The following is a 16,568-nucleotide window of genomic DNA, read 5'->3' as shown; positions in this document are numbered from 1 at the left end:
GCTCGTGTCTGTTTGGGAGTGCGGCTGGCCCTAGAAATTCATCCTCTGTCCTCCGGGGAGGACTTATTTGTAGTCCCAGAGTACGCCTCAGCTTTGTTAAAGAGGGGCCATCAGGAAGAGCCTCTGTGCTCTGAGCAGCCCAAGAATTCCTAAGAGGCAAAGATGAGGACAAAAAAACTGCAAAATCATTGCTCCAGGTGGACTCAGAAAGAGGGCAGGGCCTTCCTCAGTACCTCAGGCCTTCCTCAGCCCCATACATCCCCAGGACTGCTCATCCACCAGCCATCCCAGCTCTTCTCAAGACCCCCAACTCACCTTCTCTAAGGGCCTTTCTTTAGGCTGCTCAGCAAGGGCACAGCCATGTATATACTCCAATGCATTGTATGCAGCAGGAGCCAGAACTGCCCCTGTCCTAGGCCTAGTCTGTCACCAGTTGGCCATGTGTCTCTGAGAAAGTCAACACCTCTCTCTGATCTTGTTTCCTCAGTCAAATCAAGATGTGTGCCCATGTGACCTTTAAAGCCAGGTCCAAATACCATTCTCCAGCCTCCACCCTCTACTGACTGGAGTTTTCCATCCTGTTTGTTTGTTTGAGACAGGGTTTCCCTGTGTAGCCCTCTGGATGTCCTGGAACCCAGTCTGTAGACCAGGCTGGCCTCAAACTCAGAGATCTGCTGCCTCTGCCTCCCGAGTCCTGGGCTTAAAGGTGTGTGCCACCACTGCCTGTTGAATTTTCAATCCTTTAACAGAAAATGAGAAAGAGTTGGGGACTACTCAGAAAGAAGAGGTCCAAGGGGCAGTGGGGGAGGAGAAAAACAGGCACCAAAAAGTCTGCAGAGACAACAAGAGGGCACACAGTAAAGAACACAAAGACTCCAATGAAAATGCCGCCAGGTACAGGAGCCAGGTCCCTCCCTAGCAGCGGCGATGCCATCTGCACCACAAATACACAGACACACTGAGCCAGTACTCATGGCAACTGACTGTGGCTGCAGGAACAGGCCAGTTACCATGATGAAAAGAGCGGCTTTGGGCCTAGCCTCAACCTTCATGAATCATAAACTCCTGGGTGGAGTCCCTCCAGGTGTGGGAGCTGGGGCAGCTGCCAGGCCAAGGGTTGAGAGACAGGGTGCCAGCTACTTGATGGGCAGAAACTGAGGAGACAGAAGCAAGCATCTTGCTTACAGGAAGCTCCAGGACTCCTAAGCAAATTCTCTGGGTGAGCAGGTATACCACACCATTGCTGGAAAATCCTCCTGTCTGTCCGGTGTGTCCTGGACAGACCTGAGCCCTGACCTCGGCACAGCGTGTCTCCCTCCCCTAAGGTGCAGACTGAGGATGGGGTTCTCCTCAAGTTCTAAGCCAGATTCAAGTGCTTAGGGATGAGACAGGAGATAAAACTCAGCGCAGACAGCAAAGGTGCTCTGAGGAGAGCCCTTCCCCAGGATGGAAGGCTGCGATGAAGGAGGCACAAGCCCTCCTACTCCTTGCTCCTGGCATCCAGCAGAATTCAGGCCAGCAGGGAAGAATCATAGTATTTAGCACCAGTAGTATTTAGCTCTGGCCTGGGTCCTTCAAGGAACCCAAGAGGCCCTGTAACTTACTATATCCTTCTGACCTGGCAGTGGCAGTGTGCTCCCAGGAGGCAGGCAGAGCTCTGAGCTTGAGGGCAGCCTGCTGTACAGAGTGAGTTCTAGGGCAGCTGGGGCCACACCGAGAAACCCTGTCTCGAAAAACCAAACAAATGAAGTGACATCACAGCCCTGGACCTCGCCTATGAAACAGAATTGGAGCTGGAGTTGTAACTCTGATTGCTAGCGTGCCCGCAGCAAACACAGGGACACGGATTTGATCCCCAGCAAGGCGTGAACTGGGTGTGGCGGTGTACACCTGTGATCCCAGCACTCAGGAAGCAGAGGCACTCAAGATCAGAAGGTCAGGGGTCACGGGTAAAAACAGTTGCCATAACGACCTGAAGCCCTGGAACCCACAGTAGGAAAGGAGAACAGGCTCTCGAAGGTCGTCTGATGTTCGCATGCAGCCGGCACATGGGTTTCTACTCACACACAGGAAGAGGAAGAAAGGGAGGAGGAGGAGAGAGAGAGACAGGAGGAGGAAGGAAGAGGTAGCATATTCCACAATCTTAGAGACAAGGAGGACCAGCAGTCCAAGGCTAGCTATGTAGCAAGTTTGAAGCTACCCTGAGCTACCCATCTTCAAAAAACAAAAAAAACAAAACAAAACATGAAGACGTGACACAGGAAGATGTGAGACCATGGCTTTTTTTTTTTTTTTTTTTTTTTTTTAAATAAGAAGCGTTTCGGGATAAAAGTGCAGGCTGGGGAGACAGGAAAACCCACTTCCAGAAACCTCAGATTAAAAGCGAGGCACTTGGCCTAGATGGCAGCCCCAGTCGGGTGCTTGTTCCCCTGTCCTGTCCTTGGTCCTGGCAGATCAGACCAGTGTAAAAGCCAAATGGGAAGGAGAGCAAGGCAGCAGTTACGCCATCGCCCCTGACTAAAGACTCCCCGAGAGTTCTGGGTGGGGGAGGGGTGGTCTCTGTTCCCTACCCCACCCCCAAGAACCTTCAACTGTCAAGCACTGTGCTAGGTACTAGAAGTGCTAGGTGCTCACCTGACGGCCTTCAGCATGCTGTACTGCCCAGGTAGGCACTCACGGGGCCCGTCCCTTCTGTAGACCAGGGCTTTCCTGCAGAGATGGGGCTGTGTCCTCCAGAGGCCTCAGACTGGGTAGAGACGGGGACCGGGGACCTCTCTGGATGCTCTGAGGGTAAAGGCTGGCTTCTTCCCTGAACTGTTAGGGAGAAAATAAGCAGATAGCTCCCTCCTTTATTTCACAACTGTCTGGGAAAGGGTTTGTGTAAAGATGGGGGAGGGGGCATCAAGCATTAGAGATTCGGGAACCATTATGGAACAGAGAAAGCCTCTCCCAAGCCGAGAAAAGCAGCCTCCTAGTCCAGAAATATCAGGTCCTAAGACACGGCAGAAGCAAGCCGCTTGCATGGCGTCTGAGCTACTACCCTCACACCCAGGGCAGGAAGACACGGCTGAGAAGGGGTTCCCATGGAGAGGATCTAGCTTCTGAAGCAGAGGAGAAGTGTGGCTCAGCTCTGCCCCTCCCCCTCAGCCTGGAATCGGGGAGGAAACTAGGTTACTATTAGGGCCAAGGCCCCTAGACTCTGCCTCCCAGCTTTTGTGACAAGCTAGTGAATCAAGCCCTGGATGTTCAGGCTTAAAGGAGACCCCAGGCCCCTAAATTTTCTGAAGCAGTCTCTGTTTCCTCCAAGCTCTGGAGATCAAGCAATCCATAAAGCCATTGTTTCCCTGATTGTAATGTAATAGTTTTAAAAAGGGCTGGGAATGAGGCTAGAGAGATGGCTCAGCAGTTAGGAGCCCATACTGATCTTGCAGAGGACCCAAATTTGGTTCCCAGCACCCGTGTTAGGTGGCTAACAACTGCCTATAACTTCAGCTCCCAGGAAATGCAACACCCCTACCGGCTCTGTCCATTTGCACTCATGTACACGTACACACAATTAAAAATAAATGTATTTTTTTAATCCCTGAAAGTAGGGATTGGGGTGTAACTAAATTGGTAGAGTGCTCTCATTCATAAAATCCTGAGTTCTATCCCTAGGACCACTGTGAAGATGGACCTGTCACCTGAGCACAAGGTGGGTAGAAGCAGGAGGGTCTGGAGTTCAAGGTCTTTTCAGCTACATAGGGAGTTTGAAGCCAGCTCAGATCTACATGAGACCCTGTCTAAAGAAAGAAAGAAAGAAAGAAAGAAAGAAAGAAAGAAAGAAAGAAAGAAAGAAAGAAAGAAAGAAAGAAAGAAAGAAACCAAGCTGGACGCCATGGCCTACGCCTGTAATCCCAGCTCTTGGGAACGCAGAGGCAGGCAGATCTCCATGAGTTTGAGGCCAGGCTCGTCTACAAAGTGAGTCCTGGACAGCCAAGGCTACACAGAGAAACCCTGTGTTTGAGATAGTGCATCACCTACCTCAACTGAACCATTCCAAATAAATTAAATAGCTGAGGGGGTTGAGAGGCAGTATTTGTGTGTATGTGTGTGTGTGTGTGTGTGTGTGTGTGTGTGTGCGTGTGTGTGTGTGTTTTAGAAACTGGGTTTCACTATGTGGCTTAGGTCTCAAAAACAGGATCCTTGCCATTGACGTGGCTCAGCAGGAGAAGGTGCTTGCCTCAAAGCCTGCTGACCTGGGTTCAATCCCAGGGACCCACGGGGTGGAAGGAGACAGCCTGCTCCTGCAGATTGTCCCCTGGCCTCTGTATAAATGCTCTGGTATATGTTTGCACACACAAGATAAATAAGTTAATAGACATAATAATAAACAGGATGCTCCTGCCTCCGCCTCCCACGTGCTGGCTTACAGCAACGCACTACCACATTCTTCTCAGATCTAATTCTCCAGCAGTCTACGGGCCCCTAGTCTGATGAAGGCTGCACCCCCAACCTTCGGGGCTGACTTTTAGTCTGAAGGAGGAGGCAGTTTCAAATGCAGTCACGTCTCTTAGCACACGCCCAAGGCCGCCTGCCTGAGCTTCTGCCAGCCTCATCTGCCTGTCTCGGCTTGCTCTCCTCCCACCCGGCATATGTGTTGCATGAACTTTTCAAATCCATGACATCAACAAATGCCTACTCACCCCAGGTAAGAGAGACCCCCAACAAGAGACCAAAGTATGATTCCACTGAAGTCCTTGACGAACCAGTGGGTTTATTGGGTTACGAAACACCATGACCGAAAAGCAAGTTGGGGAGGAAAGTTTTTATTCAGCTTACACTTTCACTTTGCTGTTCCTCATTGAAGGAAATCAGGGCAGGAACCTGGAGGCAGGAGCTGACGCAGAGGCCACGGAAGAGTGTTACCTACTGGCTTGCTCCTCATGGCTTGCTCAGCCTGCTTTCTTACAGAACTGAGGCCCACCACCCAGAGATTGGTACCACCCACAGCTGGGCCGGGCCCTCCTCCGCCATCAGTCACTAATTAAGAAAATGCCTGTCAGCTGGATCTTACGGAGGCCTCTTTCTCAGTTGAGAGTCCCTCTTTTCAGATAACTCTAGCTTGTCTCAAGTTGGCCCTAGGACTGGCCAGAGCAGTGGCTGACCCCACAACAAACGCATGGCTGAGAAGTCTCACCCTGGCATGGATGGCAACAGACGAGCCCTCCTTTTCACTAACCTTCCACACTTTATCCACTGTGGTATTCCCCAAGACCACGTCCAGTTGGCACAGAATTACAATCCGCTGTCTAGGAAGTGGGAGAGGAAAGTGGCTGAGACCTAGGTGAGGACCCCGTGACCCTCCGAGACCCCTTCTATGAGGGAATGCCGACAGGCTCCATCTTGAGAGTCCATTTGGAGAAATCAGGGCCTAGCACCACCGTGTGGCATGACCTCTGCAGCTGCCCTCTCCAGAGATGCCTGCCACAGCAATGGCAGTAAGGGGTGAGGTAGTGGGTATGACCCCCTGCTGTCGGCACCAAGCAACGGGCTCAGAGGATGGCGACTTGAACGGGGATTCTGAGCAGAGTTTGCAGTCAGTACAACAAGAAAAGACAAGTGATTACCTGAGCTGGGCAAATACTCATGGACAGGGCTTCCAGGGATATGAGGGAGGTAAGGCTGCACCTTCACTGTGCTGGTCTGCCCCCCAGCGATGTCCAGTTTTCCCTTGGATGCCAGCACCTTCTGGGATCCTCTGAGACCTCCAGCAGAGGCTGAGACCCCTCAGTCCCCGGGGAGACATAGTAGAGGCCTCCCGGGATGGCCTAGGGTGGAAAGCACCAATGAGCTCACTTCCCTGGGTGAGCCCAGAGCAACCACCCTCCAGTGGTGGCATCCAAAAGCATCTCTAGACATGACCAACGTCCTTAGGCTGGGTGAAACACAGTCTCCGTGCTGAGAATTTTGTTCCCTTCCTTCCTTTTTTTTTCAGACAGGTTCTCACAATGTAGCTCTGGCTGGCCTGTAACTTGTTATGTAGATCAGACTCGAACTCACAGAGCTCCGCTTGCCTCTGCCTCCGAAGTGCTATGTTTTTGTTATCATTTTGCTACTGAATGTGCATGGGTGTTTTGCCTGCATGTACATCTGTGCATAAGGTGAGTTCCTGGTGCCCTCAGAGGCCAAAGGAGAGCATCAGATTCACTGGAACTAAAGTTACAGATAGTCTCGAACTGTCGCGTGGATGCTGGGAATTGAACCTGAATTCTCTGGAAGAACAGTCGGTGCTCTTAAACACGGTGTCGCATCTCCAGCCCCTGAATGTTTATTTTAGATTATGTGTCTCTGTGTGGGTCTGTGCACATGCGTGCAGTGCCCAAGAAGGCCAGAAGAGGGCATCAGATCCTCTGGAACTGGAGTTAGAGGTGTTTTGCACACGCCTATGTGGGTGCTGGGGACAAAGCCCAGCTCCTCTGAAGGAACCGTGAGCACTCTTAACTACCAGCCATCTCTGCAGTCCCTGTTTTTCATGATCTGAAACACGACCAGACGATGCTCTCCAAAGGAGCCTCATCGTTTTTTGATCTTCCTGGTCATGCTCAAGGGCTCCAGTGTCTGCACTCCTTCATGAACTGCCTTGTCATTCCTCCCATCCATGAGTATCAAGGGGATCTCTCCGCGCCCTTGGTCTTCTGAACACTCTCCAGACCGCTTTGTCCTGTTTTGTTTTTCTGAGGCAGGGTGTCCTTTAACCAAGGCTCGCTGCAAGCATGACGCTTGCACTTCAGTCCTGAAGAGACCACTCCACAGCAAGGAGCGCTTGCTGCGCAATAAAAAGGAACAGAATTTGGGTCCTACCAGTGGGCATCCTGCAAATGATTGTGACTCCAGCTCCCAGCGATCTGACACCTCCTGCCTCCCCCAACCCCTTACACGCACACACATACACCCCACCAAACACAGACATGGGCACATATAAGTAAAATCTTGCCAGGCATAGCGGTACATGCCTGTAATCCCAGCACACGCGCGCGCACACACACACACACACACACACACACACACCTGTCTCAAATAAAAAACAAATAAGTAAATCTTCAGATGTATGGGGTTGGAGAGATGGCTCAGCAGTTAAGGGCACACTGGCTGCTCTTCCAGAGGACCCTTGTTCAGTTCCCTACATGCACATTAGATAGCTCACAACCATCTCTAAGTCTGGTCCCAGTGGTTCTGGTGTCTTCTTCTGGCTTCTGTGGGCACTGCATAGATAGATAGATAGATAGATAGATAGATAGATAGATACATACATACATACATACATACATACATACATACATACATACATATATACATATAGATATATGCAGGAAAGACACTCATACACATTTATTTTTAATTAAATAAGGTTGGGCATGGTAGCACACACCTTTAATTCCAGACAGGCAGATTTCTGTGACTTTGAGGTCAGCTTGGTCTACACAGCGAATCTTAGGCTAGCCAGAATTACATAGTAAGACTGTATAGGTAGATAAATAGGCAGGCAGGCAGGCACGCAGACAGACAAAATATAAATGAATATTTTTTAGAATGTGGTCGGAGGTGGCTCTGTGTTTAAGAGCACCAGCTGCTCTTAAGAGGACCTGGGTTTGATTCCCAGCACCCACAAGTGGCTCACAGTCATCTGTAACTCTGATTCCAGGGGATCCGATGCCTTTTCCAGCCTCCGGGGCCTCCTGTAAGCATGCAGTGTGCAGGCGCACAGTCAAGCAAATGCACATAAAAGTAAATAAATGTTACAGAACAAAAACCTCTGTAGCTGAAGATGGTCAGCCCCTGTCCTCCTGCTTCCGCTTTCCAAACAGCTGCCATTCCAGTGTGCCCACCTGTCCGGCGGCGGTACCATTTCAAATTGGGTTCTTTGTCTTCTTTCTCGAACAGATGCCCTTTTATTTGAAAAGGGAATGGTGGCTTCCATAAACAACAACCGGCTCAAGTCCCAAGCCATGGGCCAACATCAGAATGCCTTCGACTACAGGAATCAGAACTTTGAGGAGCTGCGAGCAGCATGCCTAAAGAAGGGAGAGCTGTTTGAAGACCCCTTCTTCCCTGCTGAACCCAAGTCTCTAGGCTTCAAGGAGCTGGGCCCCAGCTCCAAAGATGTGCAGAACATCTCTTGGCAGCGGCCCAAGGTGGGTCCCGGGAAAGGGGGAGGGCCCTGGCACTAGGCCCCGATGCCATCAGATCTGGGGAGAGTTCTGCACACGATTCTGCCAGACCTCCTAGTTTAATCCTGGGCTCACGGCCAAGCCTGGCTACCACACCCAAGCCGTGCCCCCAGTGGCTCAACACCCGCCCCCCCGTCCCCCACTGCTCACATAGAACTTGGAGGCAAAGGGGTGTGGAGAAGGGGCCCTCCACTCCTTGACAGTCTCATTCCCTTACCACAGGAAATCACAGACAACCCCAAATTCATTCTGCATGACTTCTCTCCCACAGACATCTGCCAAGGGCTCCTCGGTGAGTGGGGAACAAGGGAGCTGGCCTCCATGGGGAAAGCGGGAAAAGAAGGGATTAGGATGGGAAGAGAGGCCAACAGGATGACTCCCAAGCCTGGAATTCCTCTGTTTCTCTATTGGCCCCCTTCCAAGATGTGACAGTCATATGTGTCCATGATGTCCCTCCTGTCCCTGCTGCAGTCTGGGGTATGGGAGTAAACTGGGTTGATGTAAAGGTTATTTGTTGATGCATAATATCTTATCCAAGGCTTAGTAATCGGAGGCGGGTGGAGAGATGGCCCAGAAGTTCAGAACACTTACTACAAAATGACGTTAGCCAAACCACATGTAACTCCAGCTCCGAGGAATCCAGCACCCCCTGCTGGCCTCCACACGCACAGGCATGCACCCCCCCTACACACACACACACACACACACACACACACACACACACACGCCACCTGTGCCCCGGAGTGTGCCACCACCAACATGTGCACACAACACTCAGACAGACACACGGAGACAAATTAAGTCTTAGAAAGTACCAAAATGGGCACGGGGGCACCTGCCTACAATTTCAGCACTGGGAAGAGGGGGCGAAAGGGTCAGGAGTCCAAGGCCAACCTGGGGCCACATGAGACTGTCTCAAACAACCAGCAAGCAATTCTCACCTGCTTCTCTGGGGAAGCGCAACAGCAGAAGGGCAAGGCTGGCTCCAAGTGTCTCATGAAGTTGCCTCTGAGGTCAGCTGTGCTGTGGGACCTTGGTCCTTGGAAGGCTTGGGCTGGGTCCAGGGTCTCCACTTTTGAGACAGAGCCGTCCTGTTGGCATGAGTACCTTACTTGGCTGATGGCAAAAGGATGAGCCCTTTGCCAGAGGATTGTCTACAGGGTTGCGCTGGTGTCTACACAACACGGTAGCTGACTCCCACTGAGCGGCTCGAGGGCTTTTCCTTTATTTGGTTGGTTTGGCTGTTTTTATTTATCTGTTGAGACAAAGTCTTACTATGTAGCCTTAGCTGGTTTCAGACTCACTGTGTAGACCGGGTTACCTCCTCCTCCTCCCTGAGCTAGCCCTGCCTTCCTACCCTTTCTCCCACCAAGGCAGGCACCGAGACCACTTTATTTTCCATTTGTGGCAGAAAAATAAGTACAGCAAGAAGCCAAGGAGCCCTAGGACCACAGTTGCCTCTGTGGCTCAGCAGGCCTGAGGGATGCTGGGTACAGGAGGAAGGCGTCAGTGACCCCCGAGAGCCCTAGCGTTGGTGATGACTGCAGTGTCTTTAGTCTTCGTCCTGACTGCAGCCTTCCAACCAAAGCCCGGAGGTCATTAGTCCTCACAGAAACTTGCCAGTGCCCAAAAGCTTGGCCAGGCCCTGGAGTCCACACAGCACCACCTCTTACCAGGGACAGTCCCAGGGGACAGATGACAGTGGGCTCACTGTGCTCCGATGGCTCTGGATAGGGACACCGTGCCTGGGCTCCAGCTCCAGGACTCACAGTGGGGCAGAGACAGAGTAGAGAGTAGCGTCTCCTGGAGAATATGGGTGATGGGGTGGCAGCTTCCTTTCTTTACATCAATTTTTTTAAGGTATTTGTGTATGTGTGTGTATGTGTGTGTCAAAGTATGAACACCTGTGTGTGCTGGTGCCCTCAAAGGCCAGAAGAGATTCCCTTGCAGCTGGAATTGCAGGTGTTTGTGAGATAGCTGGCTTGGGTGCTTGGACCTGAACTCTGATTCTCATGATAGCTCTCTGGCTTCCTTTCTATCTTTTTGTTGTTTTCGTTTTTTGAGACAGGGTTTCTCTGTGTAGTCCTGGCTGTCCTGGACTCACTTTGTAGACCAGGCTGGCCTTGAACTCAAAAAGATCTGCCTGCCTCTGCCTTGTGAGCGCTGGGATGAAAGGCTTGCACCGGGAATGATTTTTTTTTTTTTTTAAATTTTGTGTATGTGTTCCTGGGTATGGGCTTGTGCGTGTGTGTGTGTGTGTGTGTGTGAGTGCAGTACCTGTGGAGGCCAGAAGAGGGCGTGGCCAGATTCCCTGGAGCTAGAGTTACAGGTGGCTGCAAACCACCCAAATAGTGGGATTACAGAAGTGTCCAGGGGTCCTCTTGGGCCTTCCGCCACCACTGCAGCATGTCCACAGAGTGGGAGCGCTGGGACCACGGGGAAAGGTTACTCATACGTCCAACAGATGGGAGCCCTCCCTGAGAGAAGGGAGGGTGCTGTGCAGCCTTCCCAAATTCCCCCAAACCAAAGCATGGTGCTCTTGATTCGCATGCGCTCACTCTCCCAGAGCTCTGCCTCGCTTTCCCCATTTGGCCCCTTTCCCAACACTTCTCAGTGGTAAGGCGGAGAGACGTCTCTGTGGGGTAGATCACTAGGGCTGCTTCTCCAGCTGGGGTCTGAGGCCTCTACACATCTGCCTTTAAGGGGACTGCTGGTTGCTGGCGGCCATTGGCTCCCTCACCACCTACCCCAAACTCTTCTACCGTGTGGTGCCAAGAGGACAGAACTTCAAGAAAAACTACGCTGGCATCTTTTATTTTCAGGTGAAGGGAAGGGGGTGGAGGGGAGGAAGGTAAGGAGAGACAGATCATATATGCACTTATTTTGAGAGATCATATATGTATTTATTTTTTCGAATGTAACACTGATGGGGTGACTTTTCACCTGACTTTTCAGAGAAATATCTGCTAATGGAAGAAACTGTGGAAGCTAATTTGTTTGGTTTTTGTTTCTATTTTTTTTTTTTCAAGACAGGGTTTCTCTGTGTAGCCCTGGAGGTCCTGGAACTCACTCTGTAGAGCAGGCTGGCCTCCAACTCAAGAGATCCACCTGCCTCTGCCTCCTGAGTGCTGGGACTAAAGGCGCACGCCACCACCGCCTGGCTGTAAGCTAACTTTTTTTTTTTTTTAAAGTTCCAAAGAAAACAGTTAGCTGTTTGTGGCTCTCCTCCTACTCCCAGTGTTTCTGTGTGTGCGTGTGTGTGTGTGTGTGTGTGTGAGCAACTGTGCATGCTTGCTCCCACGAATGCATGTTAAAATCTCCACCATGGAGTTTGTAGGACCTGGCCCTTTTACTGATACAGTAATGATTATGAATCTCAGAATCTCAGCTGCTTTTTTTTTTTTTTTTTCTTTTTTCCTCCCAGGGTAGGGGGTCAGTCTGATGCTGGGGCAGAACCCAGGGTTGGGGGAGGGGAGGTGAAGGTGGGGCAGCGGGAGGGATTTGGGGGCTTTTGTTGAGTTTCCCTGACCTATTGTAAGGAATGATGAGGCCTTGGTCAAGATGGCTCCGTGGGTAAATGCACTTACCCCAAAGCCTGACCACTTGGGTTCGATCCCTGAAACTTACATGCTGAAAGGAGAGAAATTACCTACCTACATACACATCACATCACGTGCGCATGCGTAGAAACCTACACAGACATCTATACATACCTTACACACCTATACACACCTACACACACACAACTCTGCATAACACACCTAACTATACAGCAGTTTCTTTTTTTTTTACAAAAATTCCCGTTTAAGAGCGACTGTTACTGGTATGTTCTTGGTCTGGCCACCAGGTGACGCTCTGAGGACAGTGTTCACCTGTACGCAGACAAATGTCCCCTTGCCACCTACAGCTTTGGCAGTTTGGGCAGTGGATGAACGTGGTGGTGGACGACCGATTGCCCACTAAGAAAAACAGGCTGGTGTTCGTGCACGCCTCCGAGCGCCAGGATTTCTGGAGTGCTCTCCTGGAGAAGGCCTACGCCAAGTGAGTTGCCCGGACCTGGGAGCGGGGCTAGCCTTGAGCAGTCTGGTCTTGGCCGCCAGGCACTGCTGGTCAGGACACGAAGTGAACCAAGGGAGGAGACCCTGGGGCACGATAAGGCAGTTCTCTCACCGTTCTTCCTGTTTGCCCCGGATTCACATCTCCAGCCAGGAGCCTAACAGCGCCCTGTCTGCCTGCAGGCTGAGTGGATCCTATGAGGCGCTGGCCGGGGGCAGCACTATGGAGGGTTTCGAGGATTTCACAGGAGGCATAGCGCAGAACATTTGTCTCCAGAAGCCCCCTTACAACGTGCTGAGGATGCTTAAGAAAGCCATAGAGAAATCTTCCCTCATGGGCTGCTGTATTGAAGTAAGCTGAGTCCTGCCGGGGCCTTTGCTCCCCTGTCCCATCCCAAGGCTCTTTCTCCAAACATCCTGTCAGGAATTCCGTCTGCCTGTGGTGCAGAATGGCTGTCCCCACCTGGCACAGCCTCTACTTTGCTCTGACTTCCTCTTCAGTATTTTCTGTGACCCAGAGTAACCCATAATGCAGGTTTCCATAGCTTATCTTGTTCAGAGAGATGGGAGAGGATTCCAGGAGGGCAGTGACCTTTATCTGGTTCATTCGCCACTGCACCCTGGGACTTTGGACAATACCCAGCATGCAATGGGCACCCAACAAATATTTGTTCAAATGAACATACCCAGAAGTGCTTCCATAGAACAGCAGTTACATTTTGGGGGACATGTAATTAAGAAGGAGGAGGAGGAGGAGGAAGACGAGGACCTAGTCCCCACAAAGCCTGCACAAACGCTTGGGTAGCTCATGATAGTGAAAACAGCAATCTAGTTGTCTTTCTACAGGTGAATCACACTGATCGCTTAGTCAAACAAATGGATGGTCACACACCACAGCGCACAAACAGCAGCCCCACTAGGTTGTAATCTGTCTCTGCCTCGCCATGGCCTTACTTGCAATGGCGGCACTGTCCTGGAGGATGGATTGGGGATGCTCAGGGGAGGCAGGAGAGGAGAGAGGAGAGCCTGAGAGATGCTTCCAGGGAAGAACATGCTCCACATTTGACTCTGGTGATGGAGCCTCGAAACCACGTACATGATAAAGATTGCACAGCCAATCACCAGTGACCAGTGACAGAGCAAATTAAGAAGAAGGGGCTAGAGAGGCAGTTCCCTGGTGAAAGGCACCGGCTGCTTTTCTAGAGGACCCTCGTTCAATTCCTGGCACTCATCACCACCTGGAACTCCAGTTCCAAGGGATCCAAAGCCCTCTTCTGGCCTCCAAGGGCACTGCACACACATGGCGCACAGACATAAGTGTTGGCAAAAGCACTCACCCGTATAAAAATAATTCAAGCTAAGGAGAGAAGCTGCATCAAGGTAGACATCATGGCTCTGACTTTGTCCTATAGGATTTTTTGTTTTGTTTTGTTTTGTTTCAGTTTATTTAGGGTTTTGTTGTTGTTGTTGTTTTGGATTTTTTTGGGGGGTGTTGCTTTTGGGTTTGGGGTTTGGGGGGGTTGTTTTGTTTTGAGACAGGGTTTCTCTATGTAGCCCTGGCTGTCCTGGAACTCACTATGTAGGCCAGGCTGGCCTCGAACTCACAGAAACTTGTTTGCCTTTGCCTCCCAAGTGCTGGAAATTGTGGGCTCACCCCACAACACTCAGCTTGTAATATAGTTTTGCAAAATGTGTAGAGGAAATTTGTACTGGGGGGCAGAGGCTCTCCCTGTGCTATTTACTGCCTGTGAATCTGAAATTGTTTCAGGCTCTAAAGTACAGGAGCTGGGGAAATGGCTCAGTGAGTAGGAGTTTTCACTCTTGAGCCAAAACCTGAATTCATAGCTGGGCACAGTGGCACACACATGTGATCCCAGCACTTGGGGAGGCAGAAGCAGGCAGATCTCTATGAGTTCAAGGCCAGCCTCAACCACAAAGAGAATCCAGGATGTCCAAGGCTATACAAAGAAACCCTATCTCAAAAAAAAAAAAAAAAAAAAAAGACCTGGTTTCAAATCCCCCACACCCATGTAAAAAACTTAGGCACCGTCATCGTTCGCCTACAGCCCCAGTGCTGAGGATAAAGACAGGTGGTGCCCTGGAACTTGCTGCCTAGCAAGTCTATTCATATACATGTATATATGTATGTATATGTATATATATATGTCTATTCTATACATATATATATATATGCAATAAACTTCAGGTTCAGTGAAATATTATATCTCAAAGTATAACACAGAGGAGCTGGAGAGGTGGCTCAGCAATTAAGAGCACTGGCTGCTCTTGCCAAGGACATAAGTTCAATTCCCAGCACCCACATGGTGGCTCACAAACACCTGTAACTCCAGTTTAGGGTATCCAATGCCTTCTTCTGACCTCCTAGGGTACCAAGCACACGTGTAGTACAGACAAAACATGCAAGCAAAACACTCATACATGTAAAGTAAAAGTAAATATTTATTTTAAAAATGAGAGTGATAGAGGAAAATACTCAATGCCTTTCTCTGGCCATTCCCTACACCACACACACACACACACACACACACACACACACACACAGCTATGGTCTTTCTCTGTGTATGTGTGTGCATGTATGTATGTATGTATATTTGTATGTGTGTATGTATATATGTAAAGTATAAGCAAGATGTAGTGGCTCATGTCTATAATCCCTCCGGAGGTTGAGGCAGGAGGATCAAGAGTTTAAAGATAATTGGATAGTCTTGGCTATGTAGGGAATTGGAGGCCTTCTGTGCCATATTAGACACAATCCCACATATATATATTATACACATATGTATAATATATTATACATTATATATATATATAATATATATATATATAACATATATATAATGTATGTAATGAATCACATGAAACAATGGCTTTCTTAGGACTTCCAGGCCGGAAATGCCTTCCCTTCCTCTCCTTTTCTGTAGGTCAAGAACGAAAATGACATTGAAACGATGACCCCGAATATGCTGATAAAAGGACATGCTTATGCAGTCACTGGCCTCGAGGATGTGAGTGCAGGCAAATGGTGTCCCTGGAGAGCCCCAGGTATGAGGGAGCCACCACCTGCCCATCCCTGACCTTCCATGCCTCTCCCCCAGATCCGCTATAAAGGCAGGATGAAAACTCTGATTCGGATCCAGAACCCCTGGGGCCGAGTTGAGTGGAATGGAGCCTGGAGTGACAGGTTAGTGCCCTGTCCCAAGGGAGGGGAACAGAAGACCCAGCAGAGCCTGTGTGGAAGCCAGGGTCACAATGAGACCAACCCTTGCCCCCAGTGCTGTTAGGTTTAACAAGAACCCAGGAAGTGGCTTGAGGAGGAACAATGGCTGCCCTGCCCTTCCACTGCTTTCCCCCCCCCCCTCTGCAGAGCCATGGAGTGGGAAGCGGTGAGCCCGACTGTCCAGATACAATTACAACAAAAGAAGGAAAATGGGGAGTTCTGGTCAGTGTGGCATGGGGGAGCCTCCAACTCCCCACACACGTCCTTCATCTCCTCTGTGCCTTGAATGGGGTGGTCCTAGGGCCCCTTCACAGCCACGGCCTCCCACCCAGGATGTCCTATGAAGACTTCGTGAGCAACTTCACACTCCTGGAGATCTGCAACCTCACCCCAGATGCGCTCAACCCCTTGGAGTACAAGAGCTGCTGGCACACAACCTTCTTTGAGGGCAGCTGGCGGAGGGGGAGCACAGCCGGGGGCTGCAGAAACCACCCGGGTGTGTGTGACAGCAGCCTGGGCGGGAGGTCACAGCGTCCGGGGTGGGGGGGGGATGAAGGAGTCAGTCAGACGCCATGGCCCTCGGGAAACAGATATATGGCTGAAATCCCAGTGCACCCCAAAAGGGCAGCACAGTCAGGGACGGAAGGCCCCACCCTCAGCGTAACCACGCCAACCCACATCTTCCACAGAGACCTTCTGGAGCAACCCTCAGTTTAAGATCTCGCTCCCAGAGGGGGACGACCCGGACCCGGACCTGGACTCTGAGGAAAGCCATGTGGTCTGCACCTGCCTGGTGGCCCTGATGCAGAAGAACTGGAGACATGCTCGGCCTCAGGGAACCCAGATGCTTACCATAGGCTTTGTCATCTTCCCGGTGGGCCTCCCTGGTCCCCAGCCACCTGAGGGTTCCCTCTGGCCTCTCCTCCTCCTTCTCCACCTCCTCCTCTTCTCTTCTTCTCCCTCCTCTTCTCTTCTTCTTCTTTTCTCTTCTCCTCCTCTTCCTCCTCCTCTTCTTCTCTTCACCCTCCTCTTCTCCTCCTCTTCCTCCTCCTCTTCTTCTCTTCA

General features: G+C 50.8%; 1 protein-coding gene across 1 annotated transcript in view; it reads left to right on the top strand.

The window, feature by feature from the left end:
- Positions 1-7,913: 7,913 nt before the first annotated feature.
- The window catches only part of Capn11 (calpain 11), a 16,024-nt gene continuing 7,369 nt past the window's right edge, over positions 7,914-16,568 (top strand). Inside the window, 10 exon segments of the mRNA XM_055612657.1 lie at positions 7,914-8,174; positions 8,433-8,502; positions 10,914-11,032; positions 12,118-12,251; positions 12,449-12,617; positions 15,208-15,291; positions 15,382-15,467; positions 15,651-15,725; positions 15,836-15,999; positions 16,193-16,377. Coding sequence (XP_055468632.1) covers positions 7,947-8,174; positions 8,433-8,502; positions 10,914-11,032; positions 12,118-12,251; positions 12,449-12,617; positions 15,208-15,291; positions 15,382-15,467; positions 15,651-15,725; positions 15,836-15,999; positions 16,193-16,377 — 1,314 coding nt within the window. The 5' untranslated portion in view covers positions 7,914-7,946.

This window comes from Psammomys obesus, unplaced genomic scaffold, assembly GCF_907164565.1.
Source record: "Psammomys obesus unplaced genomic scaffold, mPsaObe1.curated_primary_1811, whole genome shotgun sequence".
NCBI lineage: Eukaryota > Metazoa > Chordata > Mammalia > Rodentia > Muridae > Psammomys > Psammomys obesus.
Note: the sequence above shows the minus strand (reverse complement) of the source record. Positions and strands in the feature narration are given on the sequence as shown.